General features: G+C 40.4%; 2 protein-coding genes across 3 annotated transcripts; one reads left to right on the top strand and one right to left on the bottom strand.

The window, feature by feature from the left end:
• The first annotated feature begins 6,178 nt into the window (after positions 1–6,178).
• Positions 6,179–8,777, top strand: LOC110861790. The gene is made up of 5 exons (XM_022110918.2): positions 6,179–6,352; positions 6,815–7,093; positions 7,553–7,783; positions 7,868–7,981; positions 8,465–8,777. The coding sequence occupies exons 2-5, from the start codon at positions 6,821–6,823 to the stop codon at positions 8,660–8,662; spliced, it is 816 nt and encodes a 271-aa protein (XP_021966610.1). The 5' UTR covers positions 6,179–6,352; positions 6,815–6,820; the 3' UTR covers positions 8,663–8,777.
• LOC110861789 (vacuolar protein sorting-associated protein 35) lies at positions 8,671–14,316 on the bottom strand. 2 transcript variants are annotated; one of them, XM_022110917.2, is made up of 9 exons: positions 14,082–14,316; positions 13,507–13,708; positions 13,305–13,428; positions 12,264–12,729; positions 11,355–11,678; positions 10,478–10,953; positions 10,115–10,283; positions 9,850–10,029; positions 8,671–9,790 (listed from the first exon to the last, which is right to left on the bottom strand). In XM_022110917.2, exons 1-9 carry the CDS (start codon positions 14,082–14,084, stop codon positions 9,233–9,235), a joined length of 2,502 nt encoding a protein of 833 aa, XP_021966609.1. In that variant the 5' UTR covers positions 14,085–14,316; the 3' UTR covers positions 8,671–9,232. The 2 variants fall into 2 exon arrangements, with proteins under 2 accessions (XP_021966609.1, XP_035700837.1); XM_035844944.1 differs by lacking the exon at positions 14,082–14,316 and adding an exon at positions 13,885–13,901.
• Positions 14,317–15,124: the final 808 nt, after the last annotated feature.

Here is a 15,124-nt window from a genome sequence, read left to right as displayed (position 1 = left end):
AGGAAAAATCTGTACTGCAGATCGTACCCCATCGGTTGGAGGATGCGGAGTGTGTACGGAAAATAAATAAAAAACGCTTTTAACTAAATACTTACTCGACTGCATCTCTCGTCATCCTCAGAATAGAATACCTCACTTCGCACCCAGAGTTGTACGTATGTACGTGTTTAAAGGGGGACATTTATGTATGGGATGCCACCCATTAATTGAAATGCATGCCCCCATTAATATCCACATCTCCAGGAAATTTATATCAAAATTCCGGGAATTTATTCCATCTCTTCATTCAACATATACAACTCTAACCGTGATGTATTAAAAACCGTGAAGCCTCCTGGGTCTTAAGGGGCATTTCCACGACACCTCAATTCCATACCCAAGAATCCCGAGTAACGCCTTTCCTGCTAAAATTCGGCCCAATTTTCCGCAAAAAACTTTAGCGCGGAGTGATTTTTGCAAACAATTATGCACATACGGTTCTGCAGAGTAAAACCGATGCAATTAATTGCACAAGTAGAAATCAATGAATAATTTACAAAAGATGGATGCATATTGCATTCTGGTTAATTTGTAAGGGTGCAAGCTATATGCCCCCCCCACAGACGTTCAATTTCCTATCTTATCATCAACCTTTATTCCCTACAATCTAGTAATGTTTGTTCTTGTCGTCGTCCCCACAGCGTCCTTCTGCGTCCTCCTTCACCGGTGGTAATAATAACTCAAAAAGCAACGCAACTCTTCTTCTTCTGTGTACATGCATAGATATTTACGGGTAAACAAATCTCGTAAAAAATGGCAAGTCACACATACACACACGTAGAAAAAACCAAAGCCGCCGCAACCTTACACTACTGTTGGGTTCTCTCTCATTTATTATTACTACTTGGTCAAGGTGAGGAGCAAATCGAGCCAAGAGAGAGATTACGACGTGCTGAAGCTCATAAATTATGACAGAAGAACCGCAATTTCTCAATTTTGCATGAACAAGATTTTGCCTTGCAAAAAATTAGGGGATGCCTTTTTATCCACTTAATTCAATTTAATGTCATCTTTTACCCTATCTGCTAAAAAAATTGCCAATATGACGTCCAATATTTGCATATCTGATTCTTATAAAATTTCAAACTGTAAATTTTTGCATCTTTTTTTTACAGAATCCATACTATCGCATGAAGAGAAAGTCAAGAATATTCACAAGGGTTAAAAAAATTGGCAACAATGCGTCAAATATTTGTGCAACTGATCTAAATTTCATAATCACAGCGGAACCATAATTTCTCAAATTTTGCACAAGATTTTTCCACGTCCAGCCTTGCAAAAAATTAAGGGATCCTCTTTTATCCACTAATTTAATCTGATCTTTTACCCCATCTGCCAAAAAATTGTCAGTATTTGCACAATTGATCCTAAAAATTCCAAAGTGTCAATTTTTGCATACTATTTTCAGTTTTTGGTCAGAATCCGTAGTGTCCCACGAAGATCACAAGTGCTAAAAAATTGCCAAAACACGGCGTCTAATATTTGCATGCCTGATTCCCACAAAATTTTAAAAATTCTTCCATACTTTTTTGTTCATTTTCACCTTGCATAATTCTATTTTGTACAGAATCCATACTTTCACATGTATGACGACAAAGTCGAGAGTATTTTCGCAGAAAAGCGAAACTTTCTCCGCTTTCACAACTCTCAGGTTTCTCTGGCCTCGAAATTTTTGTATTTCTTTCTGCTGACTACAAAAACTAATTACAATTTCTGCCTCATTTTATCCATACTTGAATGACAGAAACTTGTTTGATGCTCGATTAATCAACGAGGTGGGATCAAAGGTGGGAGAATAATGAGATTAGTAAGTGTGATAAATATAAACGGCTACTTTTAGAAATCTGGTGCGACAAAAGAATAAAAAAAACATGTATTATCCATCGCCTCCTGACACCTTTGTTTTTTCAGAGTAACAAAAAACCGTGAGGCTGTAAAATGTTCGCCAGAAATTTGACATTTTTTCTAACCAGACAATTTTATCATACTTCTTGCACCAAATGTGTACCATTGTTCTTTCAGAGTAGATAAATACATAGCGAAAACGGTGGGGCTATGAAATGTTCCCCAGAAATATGTAATTTTTTTCCTAACAGTCTTATCAAACTCATCCCATTGTTTAAAAATATACCATCCAGATTTTGACACTTTTTGGCGGAGGAGATCGCAAGTTTAAGAAGCTTTCAGAAAAATTGGAACTTCTCGAAAACTGACTTTAAAAACTCAGGCCATTAATTAACTCACTGACGGCTAATTTGTCGTTCAGAATTTTAAAATAAATTCCCAGAGCGGAGAAGAAATCATTAAAAATGTGCTGATTTTGACAATTTTGGTGATGACCCATCAAGTCCTACGAATCCTAAATCCTTTCCATCAGAAAAAATAATACAAAAACACAACCTCCACCGTTAAACAAATCAGAAGCAGACACGGAAACAATCAGAGAAAAATAATAGGACAAGATGCATTATTATTATCCCTGCAGCCACTCAGAAACAATGGATGAGCCCACCTCACCACTCATCCACCCAGAGGACAATTAAAAGCGGGGACAATTATAGCTGAATCCTCACCAACTCGTGTCATCATCACACTTTCCTCGAATTCTCACCACTTTCTCCTCTCTTTCACCTCTTCGTACCCAATTTCACTCGCTCAATTTCAACTAGCAACGACTTCTTCCACAACCTTCACACCCCAGTGGCCGCGGAATCGTGGGGACAGGGGGACAATCATCTTCCCATCCTACAATGTTAATGTCCTCATGTCCCCCCATGTCCCCACGGCTTTTGCTCTCCTCCACCACTGACCACGAGGTATTGGTGACTAATCGTATCGTGCCTGTGGTTGGTGAAAGCAGATCTGTTCCCTCCTCCTAATTATAGCATCAACAAGTCAACACTTAAGCCCACACAGTAATAATTTCCAGTCAACAACAACAACCAGACACACCTGCTGGATGGATGGATGGATGTAACAAAAGCCTGCCGGAATCATGTTACGGGATGGATCGATAAATAACCGAGGAGAGGAAAAAATTGATGAATCTGGCTAAATTCCTACCACTCGGGAAGGACTGATTAAAGCGTACGAGATCCACTTTCTTCTTGGGACAAGTATGACACAAATCTCCTCATCAAACACAGCAAGCATAATGTTCTCAAGGATGCCGACTGCCGGGCAACTACTTTCACCCGTATTTTACACTAACAATGGACATTTCCCAACGTATGCTGTCCGATTTTGGGCAAATTAGTGTCAATCTATGACAGATTAGGCTGAAATTTGCGAAAGACACGATCTCCCAATAGGCACGGTTGGCAGAGATGTTTGCATCCCAAGAGGATATAGCGGGCTCTAAATCTGACAAATTTTAAACTTTTAACACCTATTTTCTCCTCTTGGGATGCAAATACCTCTGTTAAACGTGCCCATTGGGATATCGTGTCTTTCACAAATTCCATACTAATCAAATCTATCATCGATTGACACTAATTTGCTCAAAATCGGAGAGCATACGCTGGGAGAACCCCATTGTCAGAATGTACTGATTATACAAGGACGAATAAGTGAGCGAGATGATTCCACGTTCTTCTTGGGGAAAATATCCTACAATCTCCTCATCAAACAGGGCAAGACTAGAAACTGCATATTCTCAAGGATATGCCGACTCCAATGGGCAACGACTTTCACCCCTTTTTTACACAAAGCCACAAGGTTAAATGTAATGGCATGCAAACTATTGCAAACTGTGCTATATCTTCTCCTAAGACATCAATCACCAAATATTTAGTACGTCACCACCTCCACGACCACCCACTCCTCACATGCAATGCAACCATTATCCTTGCTTGCATGCATTTCTTTGTCACCTTCATCCGTCCGTCCAGAAAGGAAAGCACGTTCCAATATTTGCATACTAGGAGCAATCAATCGATTCATACGCCTCGGGCTCTCCATGACGCCGGGCGGGATGGGGAATACAATCATTAATCAATACCATGCCCCCTGCGCCACGGAATTGTGGGTGGGGACAATAACATTAATATTACAAGACAATAAGGGGAGGAGTTATGCATGATTGAAGGAATAGGAAAGGTGTGGACATTGTAGTCCCCACAGTTCCCCCCTGATCAGCAGAACAGTGGCCGCGGCGGAAGCGTGGGGGCAGGGGGACCATGCTCCCACGGTTATTCGATGTCCCCATCATATATAAATCCGTCCCTCCCTTATCCTACTATTTTAACGTCCCCACATGTCGCCACACCGTTCCGCGGCCACTGCTGATCAATAAATCCACACTACTCTACTACTTTTACTACTCTGGCACGATGGACGAATTGGCACGTACGTCCAATCGATCATCGATCCCCGTCCGTATCAAGAAGGCAATTATAATAACAACGATTCAATATAAGTTGCATAAGCACTGCATTTATAGATAAGCACCGATAAGCAATGATAATTAATTAATTACTGAAATGACGACGATGATGACGATGAACTAGATAACTGTCTACTTACCGACTGTGGTTGACATCCCGGCCTCTTGGAGATCCTCGCCCAGTTCCTTTATTATTGGACCCTCCGCCCCCTCCCCCTCCGGCGGCCAGCTTCTTGTTCAGGAGCAATTTACGATGCTTCCTCTTCGCCCGGATCGCCATCACTGTCGACGACAAGGAGGAAGACGACGAACAAAACCACAAAAAACAAGAAGGCATCATTTAGTTTTAGGAAATATAGAAATATTTTTTTTAGGAAATTTTTGGGGAGAGGAGAACAACGACGACGGTATGAGAACACGTCCTCAAAAGGACACCGACCGCTCAGGACAAGCGATGCTATGTGCGAAGTTTAGTTTCACTTTTTTTAACGGGAAATATATAAATATTTTTAGGAAATTTTGACAAAAACGACGACGACGCTATGAGAACACGTCGACAAAAGAACAAGGACAATTCCGGACAAACGATGCTATTTATTTACTTGCCCAAAGTCTAGTTTCACTTTTTTTAACCCGAAACATAAATATTTTTAGGAAATTTCAACAAAAACGACGACTATGAGACCACGTCCACAAAAGGACAGCGACAGTTTGGGACAAACGATGCAATTTATTTGTCCAGCCCGATACAGGAGATAAACACGACACGGTAGCTAAATTATTGTGACACTGGAGGTAATAGCTCCGCGATTAATAGGCAGTCATAAAAATAGACCACTTTTTACCTTACTTTACCTCTGCCTCCCTCCAACCAATAAACACTTTCTCTCCGCATAAAGGAATTAGAGGAGAAAGGAAGGAAGGAAATTCGCCTACTTATCCGTGCGGCAAGGTTATCGTCATCATACTCGATAAAAAATATGACTGACTTTTATTCGATAAAATAATAATAAATTGTAACTCCATTTAAGAATGTAACTCCTAACTTATTAATAAATCCGTATCACGCAACGCTATTAATTTTGAAAATTCCATTCACAAACTGTAACTCAGAGAAAATTGGGAGAAATGAAATAAAACTTTCAAGAAACTTGACAGGAAATCAATTTAATTGCAATTAGCCATATGTACATACATACATAATTTAATGTGTCCATTTTTAATGAAAACTGTGGCACAATCGGGAAGTTGTTATCTCCTCCCCCCGTAAATAATTAAACCGTATCATCAATCATTTCCTTAAGTGTATCCACCCAAGAAAAAGATAAGAACTTACCTCTCTTTGACGACGACATCTCCTCTGTTCTTTATCCTTCTTCACTTTTACACAAATCTGTACGAACCCCACCCCCCACTGGATCAAAAAGAAAGACGAAAATATGTCCCCTCCAACAAACAAACTAATTCTCGCAGAAAAAGTTAAAACATTTCCTTAATTAAATTAATTGTTCAATTAATCTCTCCGCTGTTTTTTTAAAAACGTACGTATATAACTTGGCAGCGTAGTAAGTAATCTCTAATTTTTTTGTACACCACGCAGGACAAATCGTGGGGAGAAAGAGTAGATTTTGGAAAAATTGGGGGTAAGGAAATTTTGGGATAAATTTCCGAATGGCAGGCAGGAACTTTGTGGTAGAAGTTTTTTTGTTTGGAGTGTGAGACGAGATCCCGCAGTAAACCAGGTGGATGGCCGACATGTGAGGCAGACCCGCTCGCCTTCAATACGATATTTTTGACATCGGCTTCTCTCTCCTCAGTCAGATAAGCAACAACGTGCTCTCGTTTTTATCAAGATAATCACTTATCGTCAACTTTAATTAATTAAGGAGTAGGGGATTCTTTTATAATTTGTGGTTTTTTCTAAAGGAGGTGAGCTGAATGGATACCTGTTTTTTTCGGATTATGGATTGATGAATTAAAAAAAAATTGGATTGGATTTTTTAAACAATTATTTAAAATTTTATACAATTATATTCTTAATTATGTATAGCTTCCAGTGTCCAAAGATGAAAAACACTAGTAGATTTTCTCGTAGTACTTACCGACCACTTATCGTTAAAAATCAGCACGTTTTTAATCATTTCTTCCCTCTGGGAATTTATTTTAAAATTCTCAACGACAAATTTGTAGAGAAGGGAGTTACTAATTAAAAAGAAGTAATTTTAATTAGTTCCGACAGTCGAGGAATGGTTAAAAATGTGCAGATTTTGATCAACTCCTACATTCAGTCTTGTCTGACAGATTTAATAAAATCCTAATTAATCAATCAATTGAATTCAATCGAATCTCAAAAAATGGCACACATTTTGTAATTAGACTATTTTCTTTTAGATAAGCATGGACCCAGCAGGACCATCCTCCTTGGTCGGTTATCAAGATGACGACAAAGAATCGAGGAACTTCTTGACCAATCTGTACTACGATTTGCATTACTACCGCAGCGTCGTAGAAAAGGCCCCCCTCATTTTGGGGATGGTCGAAGACGACGACGACGACGACGAGGAGAGCATCATCAGCAAAGGGATCCACTTGTATGAGGAGGCTCAAAATAGGGGCAAGCACGAGGACTACGCCATGGACGAAGATGAGGAGGAGGAGGACTCCAAAGTCGTGAGTATATAACCTACCTAACCTAATTTGCGCCATAGTTATACTCAAGGCAATTCATGCCGTCATTAGTAACTTCGTAAATTCCGTGTGTTTCGTACCATACATAAGTGTGTTGATTTTTGTGGGATAATTTCCCGAAATGTATTCGCTTTACAAAGTTATACAGATTGCGTGAATACTGACGCAATTCACGCAGGCCTTGGTAAACTCCGTAAATTCTGTAACCTTTACTCATATTATATTTCGAAGGAAAATCAGCTCCCAAATTTTTGTAAGTTTACAAATCAGATTAAGGGCGTCCAGTAATCTTGTAAAAGTATTTTACAAGCTTTAAATTGTTACAAATGACTGCGTGAATTGTCTCACAATAACACTGGCCCAACTTGATAAGAAGTTAAATTCAACTCATTTATAAATCCTTATAACTAAAATTAATCTTAACTAAATTTATAATTGTAGAAAATAAAGCGTGAGAAATTGGACTCTGGCGTTACTCCTCCACCACTGACGGAAAGGTCCACCGCGATTCTCGCCCTCCTCACCAAAGTTGCGGCCGGAAGTGACGAAGATGACGATGACGACGAGGATGAGCAAGCGGTGCAAAGTGGAAAGAAGAAGAAATCTCTCAATATTTGGAACATGATGGATAAAAAGTTCAGATTTTGTCCGCGGTGCAGTAATCTCCTCCAGGTTTGTGTACATACCAATTAACTAGAATATAACCTATTTAGATTGAAGGACTTTAATTACTTAAATGTATTATGTTTTGGTCAGGTTAATCAAAAAGTGAGCGGAAAAGCGACTGATGCTTGGCGTTGGAAATGTATGACGTGTCCTTACTCCCTCCCCGTCACGAGACAACATCGCTACGTCACATTCGTTGAAGAGGTGGGTGAACATGTTAAAAGCAGATCTCATTTCTTGCGGGTTTGCCACATTTCTTGCACTGATAAACAATCAATGCAAGAAATGCGAGGTGCAAGAAACTGCGAGAAATATGCGCCATCCAGCCACGCGTCGTATGAACTATTTACAGCGGCGGGGAGTCGTTTCCTGCGGCTTGTATTTCTCCCAGGTCAAAATATTTACCTCCAAAAACCACATGTTTCCCATTGTTTCTTGCACGTGGTTACTTGCACTGATTAAAAACCAGATCGGTCTTACCCCGTCGTAAATAATTTAGCAAATAGTTTACGAAATTAAACCATGACAATTGTTTTACTGGTTAAACAAAACCTAACCAAAATGTTTTGCGATATGTTGCGAATTTCGTAAAACTTGCCAAGTTATACTTAATTTGCGAAATTAATAAGTTGTCCTGAGTTATGTCACACCATTCTAAAACTAAATATTTTTCTCTCCCTTTTCCAGAACCCGGATGACGACCAGGAACTCATCGTCGAATCCTCGAAAGCTAACGAGCATCGCCAAAAGACTGAGGTCATCTGTCCCGAATGCTCCCATAACGAGGCCTACTTTTACCAAATGCAAACTCGCTCTGCGGACGAACCCATGACAAATTTCTATGAATGTTGCAGCAGAAAGTGTGGCCATCATTGGCGAGATTAGAACGTGCATTAGATAACAAATCATTAATCTTATTTATTATTCCTTTTACTGTAATGTGATGTGTTTTACATAATAATAGTTTTTCGTACCATAAATAAACTAAACGTGACATCAATTAGCTAACTAATTACTTAATTATTATCATCATCTTGTCATCATGGCATCAGATTAACGTAGGATTCGAGGACTCGCCACTAAAATCGTCGAAATTAGGACATTTTTAATCATTTCTCCGCTCTGGGAAGTTATTTTGAAGTGCTGAACGACAAATTTGTAGAACAGGGAGTTGCCTATTTTTGAAAATATACACTCCAGATTTTGATAGTTTTTGGCGGAGGAGATTTCAAGTTTAAGAAGCCTTCAAAAAAATTGGAACTTGTTGAAATTGGCTTAAAAAACTCAGTGCCATCCCATCAATCAACTCACTGACTGCAAATTAATCATCCAGAATTTTAAACTAAGTTCCCAGAGGCGAAAAATGATTACAAACGTCCTGCTCTTCCCAATTTTCATGACGCCTCCCCGAATCCTACATTACTCCAAAAAACTGAAGCTCTCTCTCTCTCTTTCTCACTCTTCCAACTGCACTTCGACGAGAACGCCACCATTCGCTTGGCCAACTTTGATGTGTTCCTTCGTATTGTCAAAGTGTTTATGGATCTGTTCCCTCTCCTCGTTCACTTCCAGGTTCGGCAGCTCGGTGCGAATCTTGGCGAGGAGTTGGTTCAACAAGGCGGCCGTGATTTCCTCGTTCCCCTTCTCCAAAAAGTAGACGTAATGATTGAGTAGTTCAACAAGCAGCTGGACCTGCACGAGCGTGTCCATGCACTGGCTCCCGATCCGGACCCCTTTCTTCAAACATTCCAGGACCCGTTTCCCGTCCCGGATCGGCAGCCCGTTCGACGCCACGTTCTTCCCGGACCAGAAGAGGTGCGCGCAAATCCCGACACCGCGAGCTTGATCCGGCTTCTTGAGAAGTTTGGACGCCGCGAGGGCACAGTTTGTCGCGAGGGGTTCGTGATTCTCTTCTCCGAAGCAGCCAATCTGCTCGAGAGTGGCGATGATCAGGGTGATGGCGGCCAGTTGGGCTTTGCTGTCAGAGATTTCGTCCTCGTACAGGGAGAAGGCCTGACAAAAAAGGATACATTATTATTTTGTTGATAAGTATTTATGATAAGATAACCAACCTGCGACATGTACTCGTACGCGACCGTTTCCCTGTTTTCGAACGGTATCTGCGCAATGGCAAGGGCACCTTGGAGAAAGAGACGCAGCGGCAGTTCCGCGAGTTCCGCCTTTGTTAAGGCGACAATCGTCCCGTGGCAAAATTGGAATATTTTACCACACTTCTTCTCCCATTTGTCGTCCTGCAAATTAAATTCAGACAGTTAAGTTAACAATTAGCTCATTACCAATTAAGCTAATTCAAAGTATTAGCACTGCCCGACTCACCTCCTCCTTCATCTCGGCGTACTTGAAGGCGAGTTGGTACGCTGCGAAAATGATGGGTGGTAACGTGAAGGGGATTCTTTTCACGCCGCCCGTCCCCAAATGTCGGCGCGCCGTGTTGAGTATGATGTACTGCTCGTCCGCATCCTCCGACGATAAGAGGTGCAGGAATCTGCGTGGTCAATCAATCAGTTAATCAATCAATCAAAGCAGCTCAATTATTTACGTATATGACATCATAATCCGAGGGCGGATATGTATTTATCTTAATGACGACCGACGGTTAAACTTTGTCGATATTTCGTCAATTTTTCGTAAATACATATCCACCCTCTGCTCATTATCATCTCCTCAAAGCCCACCGACCTTCCCAGGAGACTCTGTTCCTCGGCAAACTCTTCCGCATCTGCAGAGCCCCCGTTGCCATCGGGGGCGTCCGCTTGGTCCTGGATGAGCGGGTTGATAAGCCCCAACATGAAATCGATCTGTTCCGAAGTCCCGATCCGGGTCTCGTTCTCCAACGCGTTGTTGATCAAGTACACGGCGATGCTCTTGCGCCCCTCGTAGTCCATAAAGTCCAAGAGATTCCCGTAGTGCTCCAGCTTCAGGAGGGTCAGCACGTTGTCGTAATTGTCCACGGGGATTTTGAGGAGGAGGAGCAGCTCCCGGCCGACCGGACTCGAACCGGAAATCTTCTCCAGGTCGAACTTGTTAAAGATTTCGCACGTCTTGCCCAACACGTCGTCCACATAGTCCACGTGGTCAGGGTAGCATTTGTTGGCCAGGTTGATGAGGGAGACTTGCAGGGAGACGATGTCCTCGGAAGGCATGTCCGGCTTTGACTGGAAAGATAAGAGTTAGTTGGGCTCGTGATTAAGGTTGGACTCGACGACTCATCGCCAAAAATGGTCAGAATCAGCACATTTTTAATCATTTTTCGCCTCTGGGAACTTATTTTAAAATTCTGGACGACAAATTTGTATAGCAGGTCGTTGCCAATTTTTTAAAATATACACTCCAGATTTTGGTACTTTTTGAAGGAGGAGATCTCAAGATTAAGAAGCCTTCAGAAAAATTGGAACTTATTGAAATTGGCTTAAAAAACTCAGTGCCATTCCTTCAATCAACTCACTGACTACAAATTTATCATCCAGAATTTTAAAATAAATTCCCAGAGGCGAGGAAATCCTTAAAAATGTCCTGATTTTGACGGTTTTGGCAAACTTTAATTGTGTTTCCTCACCATGATAATTAGGGCCACTTGTTTAGAAAAGATGGAAAAGAGTTGCAAATCCTCGGGGAGGGTGGTGCCGCCTGTGCCCCCATTATTCGCACCCGGCTCGTCCTTCCCCCTCTGCGTGTAGGCTGCGAGTCTGTCGATGAGGGCGATGATGATGTTCTTGACGTTGACGGCGGGCTGGAGTTCGGCGCAGGCTTTGAGGAAGGAGTCGAGGGCGGTGAGGTGGAACTCGTCGGGAAAGACTTGGATGATGCATTCCATAAGGTACTCTTGCGCTATGGCGTCACGACACGAGACCACCTGCTCCAACAGGCTCGGCAACACGCCCTGCAATCAAATAATTCAACTCAATTAAAAAACTGGGAAGAGATTTATTACAATTACAAACCATACATTGGTGAATAGCGGAAATGGCGTGTTTATGAAAAATTACAGAAATTTTGACGACAAAACGCTAAAATTCTACCAAATATTTAACAGAGTAAAAGTACTAATTTTCAGGTATTCTTGGCCTAGAGTAGATGAACTATTGATAAAATTTTGAAATAATAGCTGAAGAAATACCTCATTACAAAATACTGATATTTACGTAACATAAACATTGAAAAAAGTATCGTATTTAGAAATTTTAGTCACAATAAATAATAACAATCACAACCAAACTTTAATATTTCAATTCGAAATACCAAAAGTATTTCAATTTTTTAGCAAATTCCTAAAAATTAGTGTACACTAGCATCCGAAAACAAACTTTTTCTTCCAATTTCTACTAAATTCTCCATCCATGTAAATTATTTAGTCACAATATTCGATAAGAATTGTTCGCCACACACGCAAAATTTGACATCTAACCATCCAAAATTCGATAACAACAGATCGATACATGATAAGCGCCCTCCTCTCACTCCTCACCCTGGTATATCTCTCCAAATCGATACACTCCAACTGCGACAAGCGGACGAGATTCGTTCCGACCAATATTCTCAAGTCCTGCCGTTCCTTCTCCCTCCTCTCCTTGTCCCGGGAATGACCTTGGTGCTGCATCCGCACCCACAACTTGTTCATCTCGGCAAAGTTCATGAGAACAAAGTCGATCGAGTCTTGAACCGAACCCCCGAAACCGTCCTCCTCTCCGGACGTGGTTATCTGGGTGGCCAACGTGGTCGGCGGCGGCGGAGGGGGCGGGTCCGCCCCCTCCACCAAGTCGGGAATGTCTGGCAGCACGTTGCGCGTACATTGGAGGAGGTAGTTGCGCAGGAACAGGCCGCGCAAAGGGTGCTGAACTCCGCGACACATTTCCACCATGTCCTTCAACACGTCGCGACAAAGGACTGGTTTCGTCTTGATGTAGACAAGACCCACCGTGATGAGGAGGTAGCTGCGAGAGGAGAGAAGTTAATTAGGTTGGGATTAATTAGTTAATTAATTACAATGGAGGTCTCCCTACGTATGTTCTCAGATTTTGAGGAAATTAGTGTCAATCGATCACAGATTTAATTAGCATAAAATTTGGAAAAGACGCGATCTCTTAATGCTCAGATTTGGCACAGATATTTGCATTTGAACAGGAGAAAACGTGCAGTAAATTTGGAAAGCAAAAAGTTTGTCAACTTATCATTTTTCAACTAGCGTTTTCTTCTGTGTCAATCGCTCACAAATTAAATTAGCAAATTCGCAAAAAACACAATCTCCCAATGGTCACGTTTAGCAGAGATGTTTGCATCCAAAGAGGAAAACACCTGCCTTAAAATCAACAAATTGTACACTTATTTACTGCGCGTTTTCTCCTCCTCAGATGCAAACATCTCTGCCAAACCCTCCCATTCCGAGATCGTGTCTTTCCCAAATTTCACACCAATTAAACCTATCACTAATTCCCACTAATTTCCTCAAATTCTCTCCACATACACCGGAAGACCTCCATTATTCCTTAATTATCAACATTATAATTACAGTCTTGGCACGATATTCCCAGCATACTGGACAAGTTCGTAAAGATCCGAAACTTGTCGCCCTTTTTGAAATTCATCCACCAAATAGATTTCGAGGTGACGAAGCTCATCCGTGACGGCCATGTCTGAAAAAATCAAACTTTTCAAAATTCTCCTCCCTAACTTGCGCCATAGTTAAATCAAGATTTCCACCAATTATTTACATAATTCGTAGTAACTCTTCGGCGAGAGCATGGACGTTCTGAGTTCGCCGAGCATGGTGGACGCGTGTTTCAACCCGTCCATGAGGCGACCCTTATCCAAACAACGTTTCATTTGGAACGCTTGCATTTTCACGATCCCGAGCGCCTCGTCCAACAATTTGTCCTGCTCGTCCGGCGGCGAACTGATTTGCGGGGCGGTCGGCTGTGAAATCGTCAATAACAATTTGCAATTAATTAAATGGAAATCTATGTATATCAATAGTTTTAAATGATTCTGATCAATCGAGCCTTCATAAATTTACACAATAACAATTTGCAATCAATTAAATTTAAATCTATGTATTTAAATAATTCTAACTGATTGTTATCAATTTTCACCTTAATAAATTCAGATATTAAATTTTAAATCAAAATTTGTGCACCCAATTAAATAACAGTTTCGCAGTTGTAACCAATTAAATTTAAATCTGTGTATTTTTAAATAATTGTAAATGATTATAAATGACAATTTGTCATCAATTGAGCTTTAATAAGCTTAAATTTAACTCAAAATTTATATTGTTTTAAAAACTCACCATTTTTAAGGAATTTTTATTTCTTATTTCTTCTTAATAATAATTTAGATAGATTCTTTTTAACTATTCTTTGGTATCCTCCTCCCCCTGAAGAAAAAGTGGGTTTACTTATCACTCTCCATGTATCAAAGGAGTAGATTTAGATTTAATGACACATTAAAATAAATTAATCCAATCCAATCCAATCCACCCAATCATTATCCTTATTTATGTATTCCCACCGCCCGGTTTCATTCACGTCTGGTGGTGAATGAGAAAAAGTGGATTATTACCGTCTGCTGGGGGATTTGGTGCATGGCGAGGTTTTTCATGAGCGTTGGTTTTTTAATCCTACGCTTTACATGTATAATTAATTACCGATTACAACAATTTTTCAGAGTCTCAAAAAATTAGCTAGTAATTTTTGCATAAATTGTTACAAAAAAAATCTCATCATTTTCTACGCATGGCTTGATAATCAATGGTAGATAGTATTTAGCATTCGAAATATTAACAAAGAAAGTAAACGATTTAGTCTAAACCGTTTCCTCGTTAACTCCGTATAATCCAATTATTACCGATTAATTATTAATCACTAATTAATTAACTACAAGTGGAAGAATAATGAGTCATCCACTTTTTTTTGACAAAATAAAGAAGGCTCGTCATCAAAACGTGTCTTCTCAACTCTTGAAATATTCATTAATGAATGTTACTTTTAAGTAAACTGTGCTTATACTTCATCCCCTGGTAAATTTCGCCATAGTTAAATTATAGCATAATTGACGCAAGTTAGCAAGGAATAAAGTTGAAAGTATAAACCTACATTTGCATATACTTGCTCGAAAATAAAGTTCATTCATTCATTATACATGGAGATTTAGCATGATAAGTATTTTTTTGTGACGTCGCGTAAGGATGTGTAAACTGGTGGTGGTGTGTGTGCCATACAAAACTAATCCGCTTTACAACATGCACAGAAACATTTGGTTTGAATGGAGAGAGAGAGAAACAGAGAGAGATTTGCAAATTTGCAAGTTGCGAATTCCAGCCGTCTCAGGTTG

Source organism: Folsomia candida, unplaced genomic scaffold (assembly GCF_002217175.1).
Source record: "Folsomia candida strain VU population unplaced genomic scaffold, ASM221717v1 Fcan01_Sc045, whole genome shotgun sequence".
Classification (NCBI taxonomy): domain Eukaryota; kingdom Metazoa; phylum Arthropoda; class Collembola; order Entomobryomorpha; family Isotomidae; genus Folsomia; species Folsomia candida.
The sequence above is the reverse complement of the archived record's forward strand: the minus strand, read 5'-3'. Positions and strand labels throughout refer to the sequence as shown.

Coding starts and splice junctions, on each gene's coding strand:
- LOC110861790 (XM_022110918.2), top strand. CDS start 6,821: ATGGACCCAGCAGGACCATCCTCCTTGGTCGGTTATCAAGATGACGAC. Junction 7,094..7,552: donor AGGAGGAGGACTCCAAAGTC/GTGAGTATATAA, acceptor TTATAATTGTAG/AAAATAAAGCGTGAGAAATT. Junction 7,784..7,867: donor GGTGCAGTAATCTCCTCCAG/GTTTGTGTACAT, acceptor TGTTTTGGTCAG/GTTAATCAAAAAGTGAGCGG.
- LOC110861789 (XM_022110917.2), bottom strand. Junction 11,679..12,263: donor ATTTGGAGAGATATACCAGG/GTGAGGAGTGAG, acceptor ATTTGATTGCAG/GGCGTGTTGCCGAGCCTGTT. Junction 9,791..9,849: donor CGTACGAGTACATGTCGCAG/GTTGGTTATCTT, acceptor CTTTTTTGTCAG/GCCTTCTCCCTGTACGAGGA.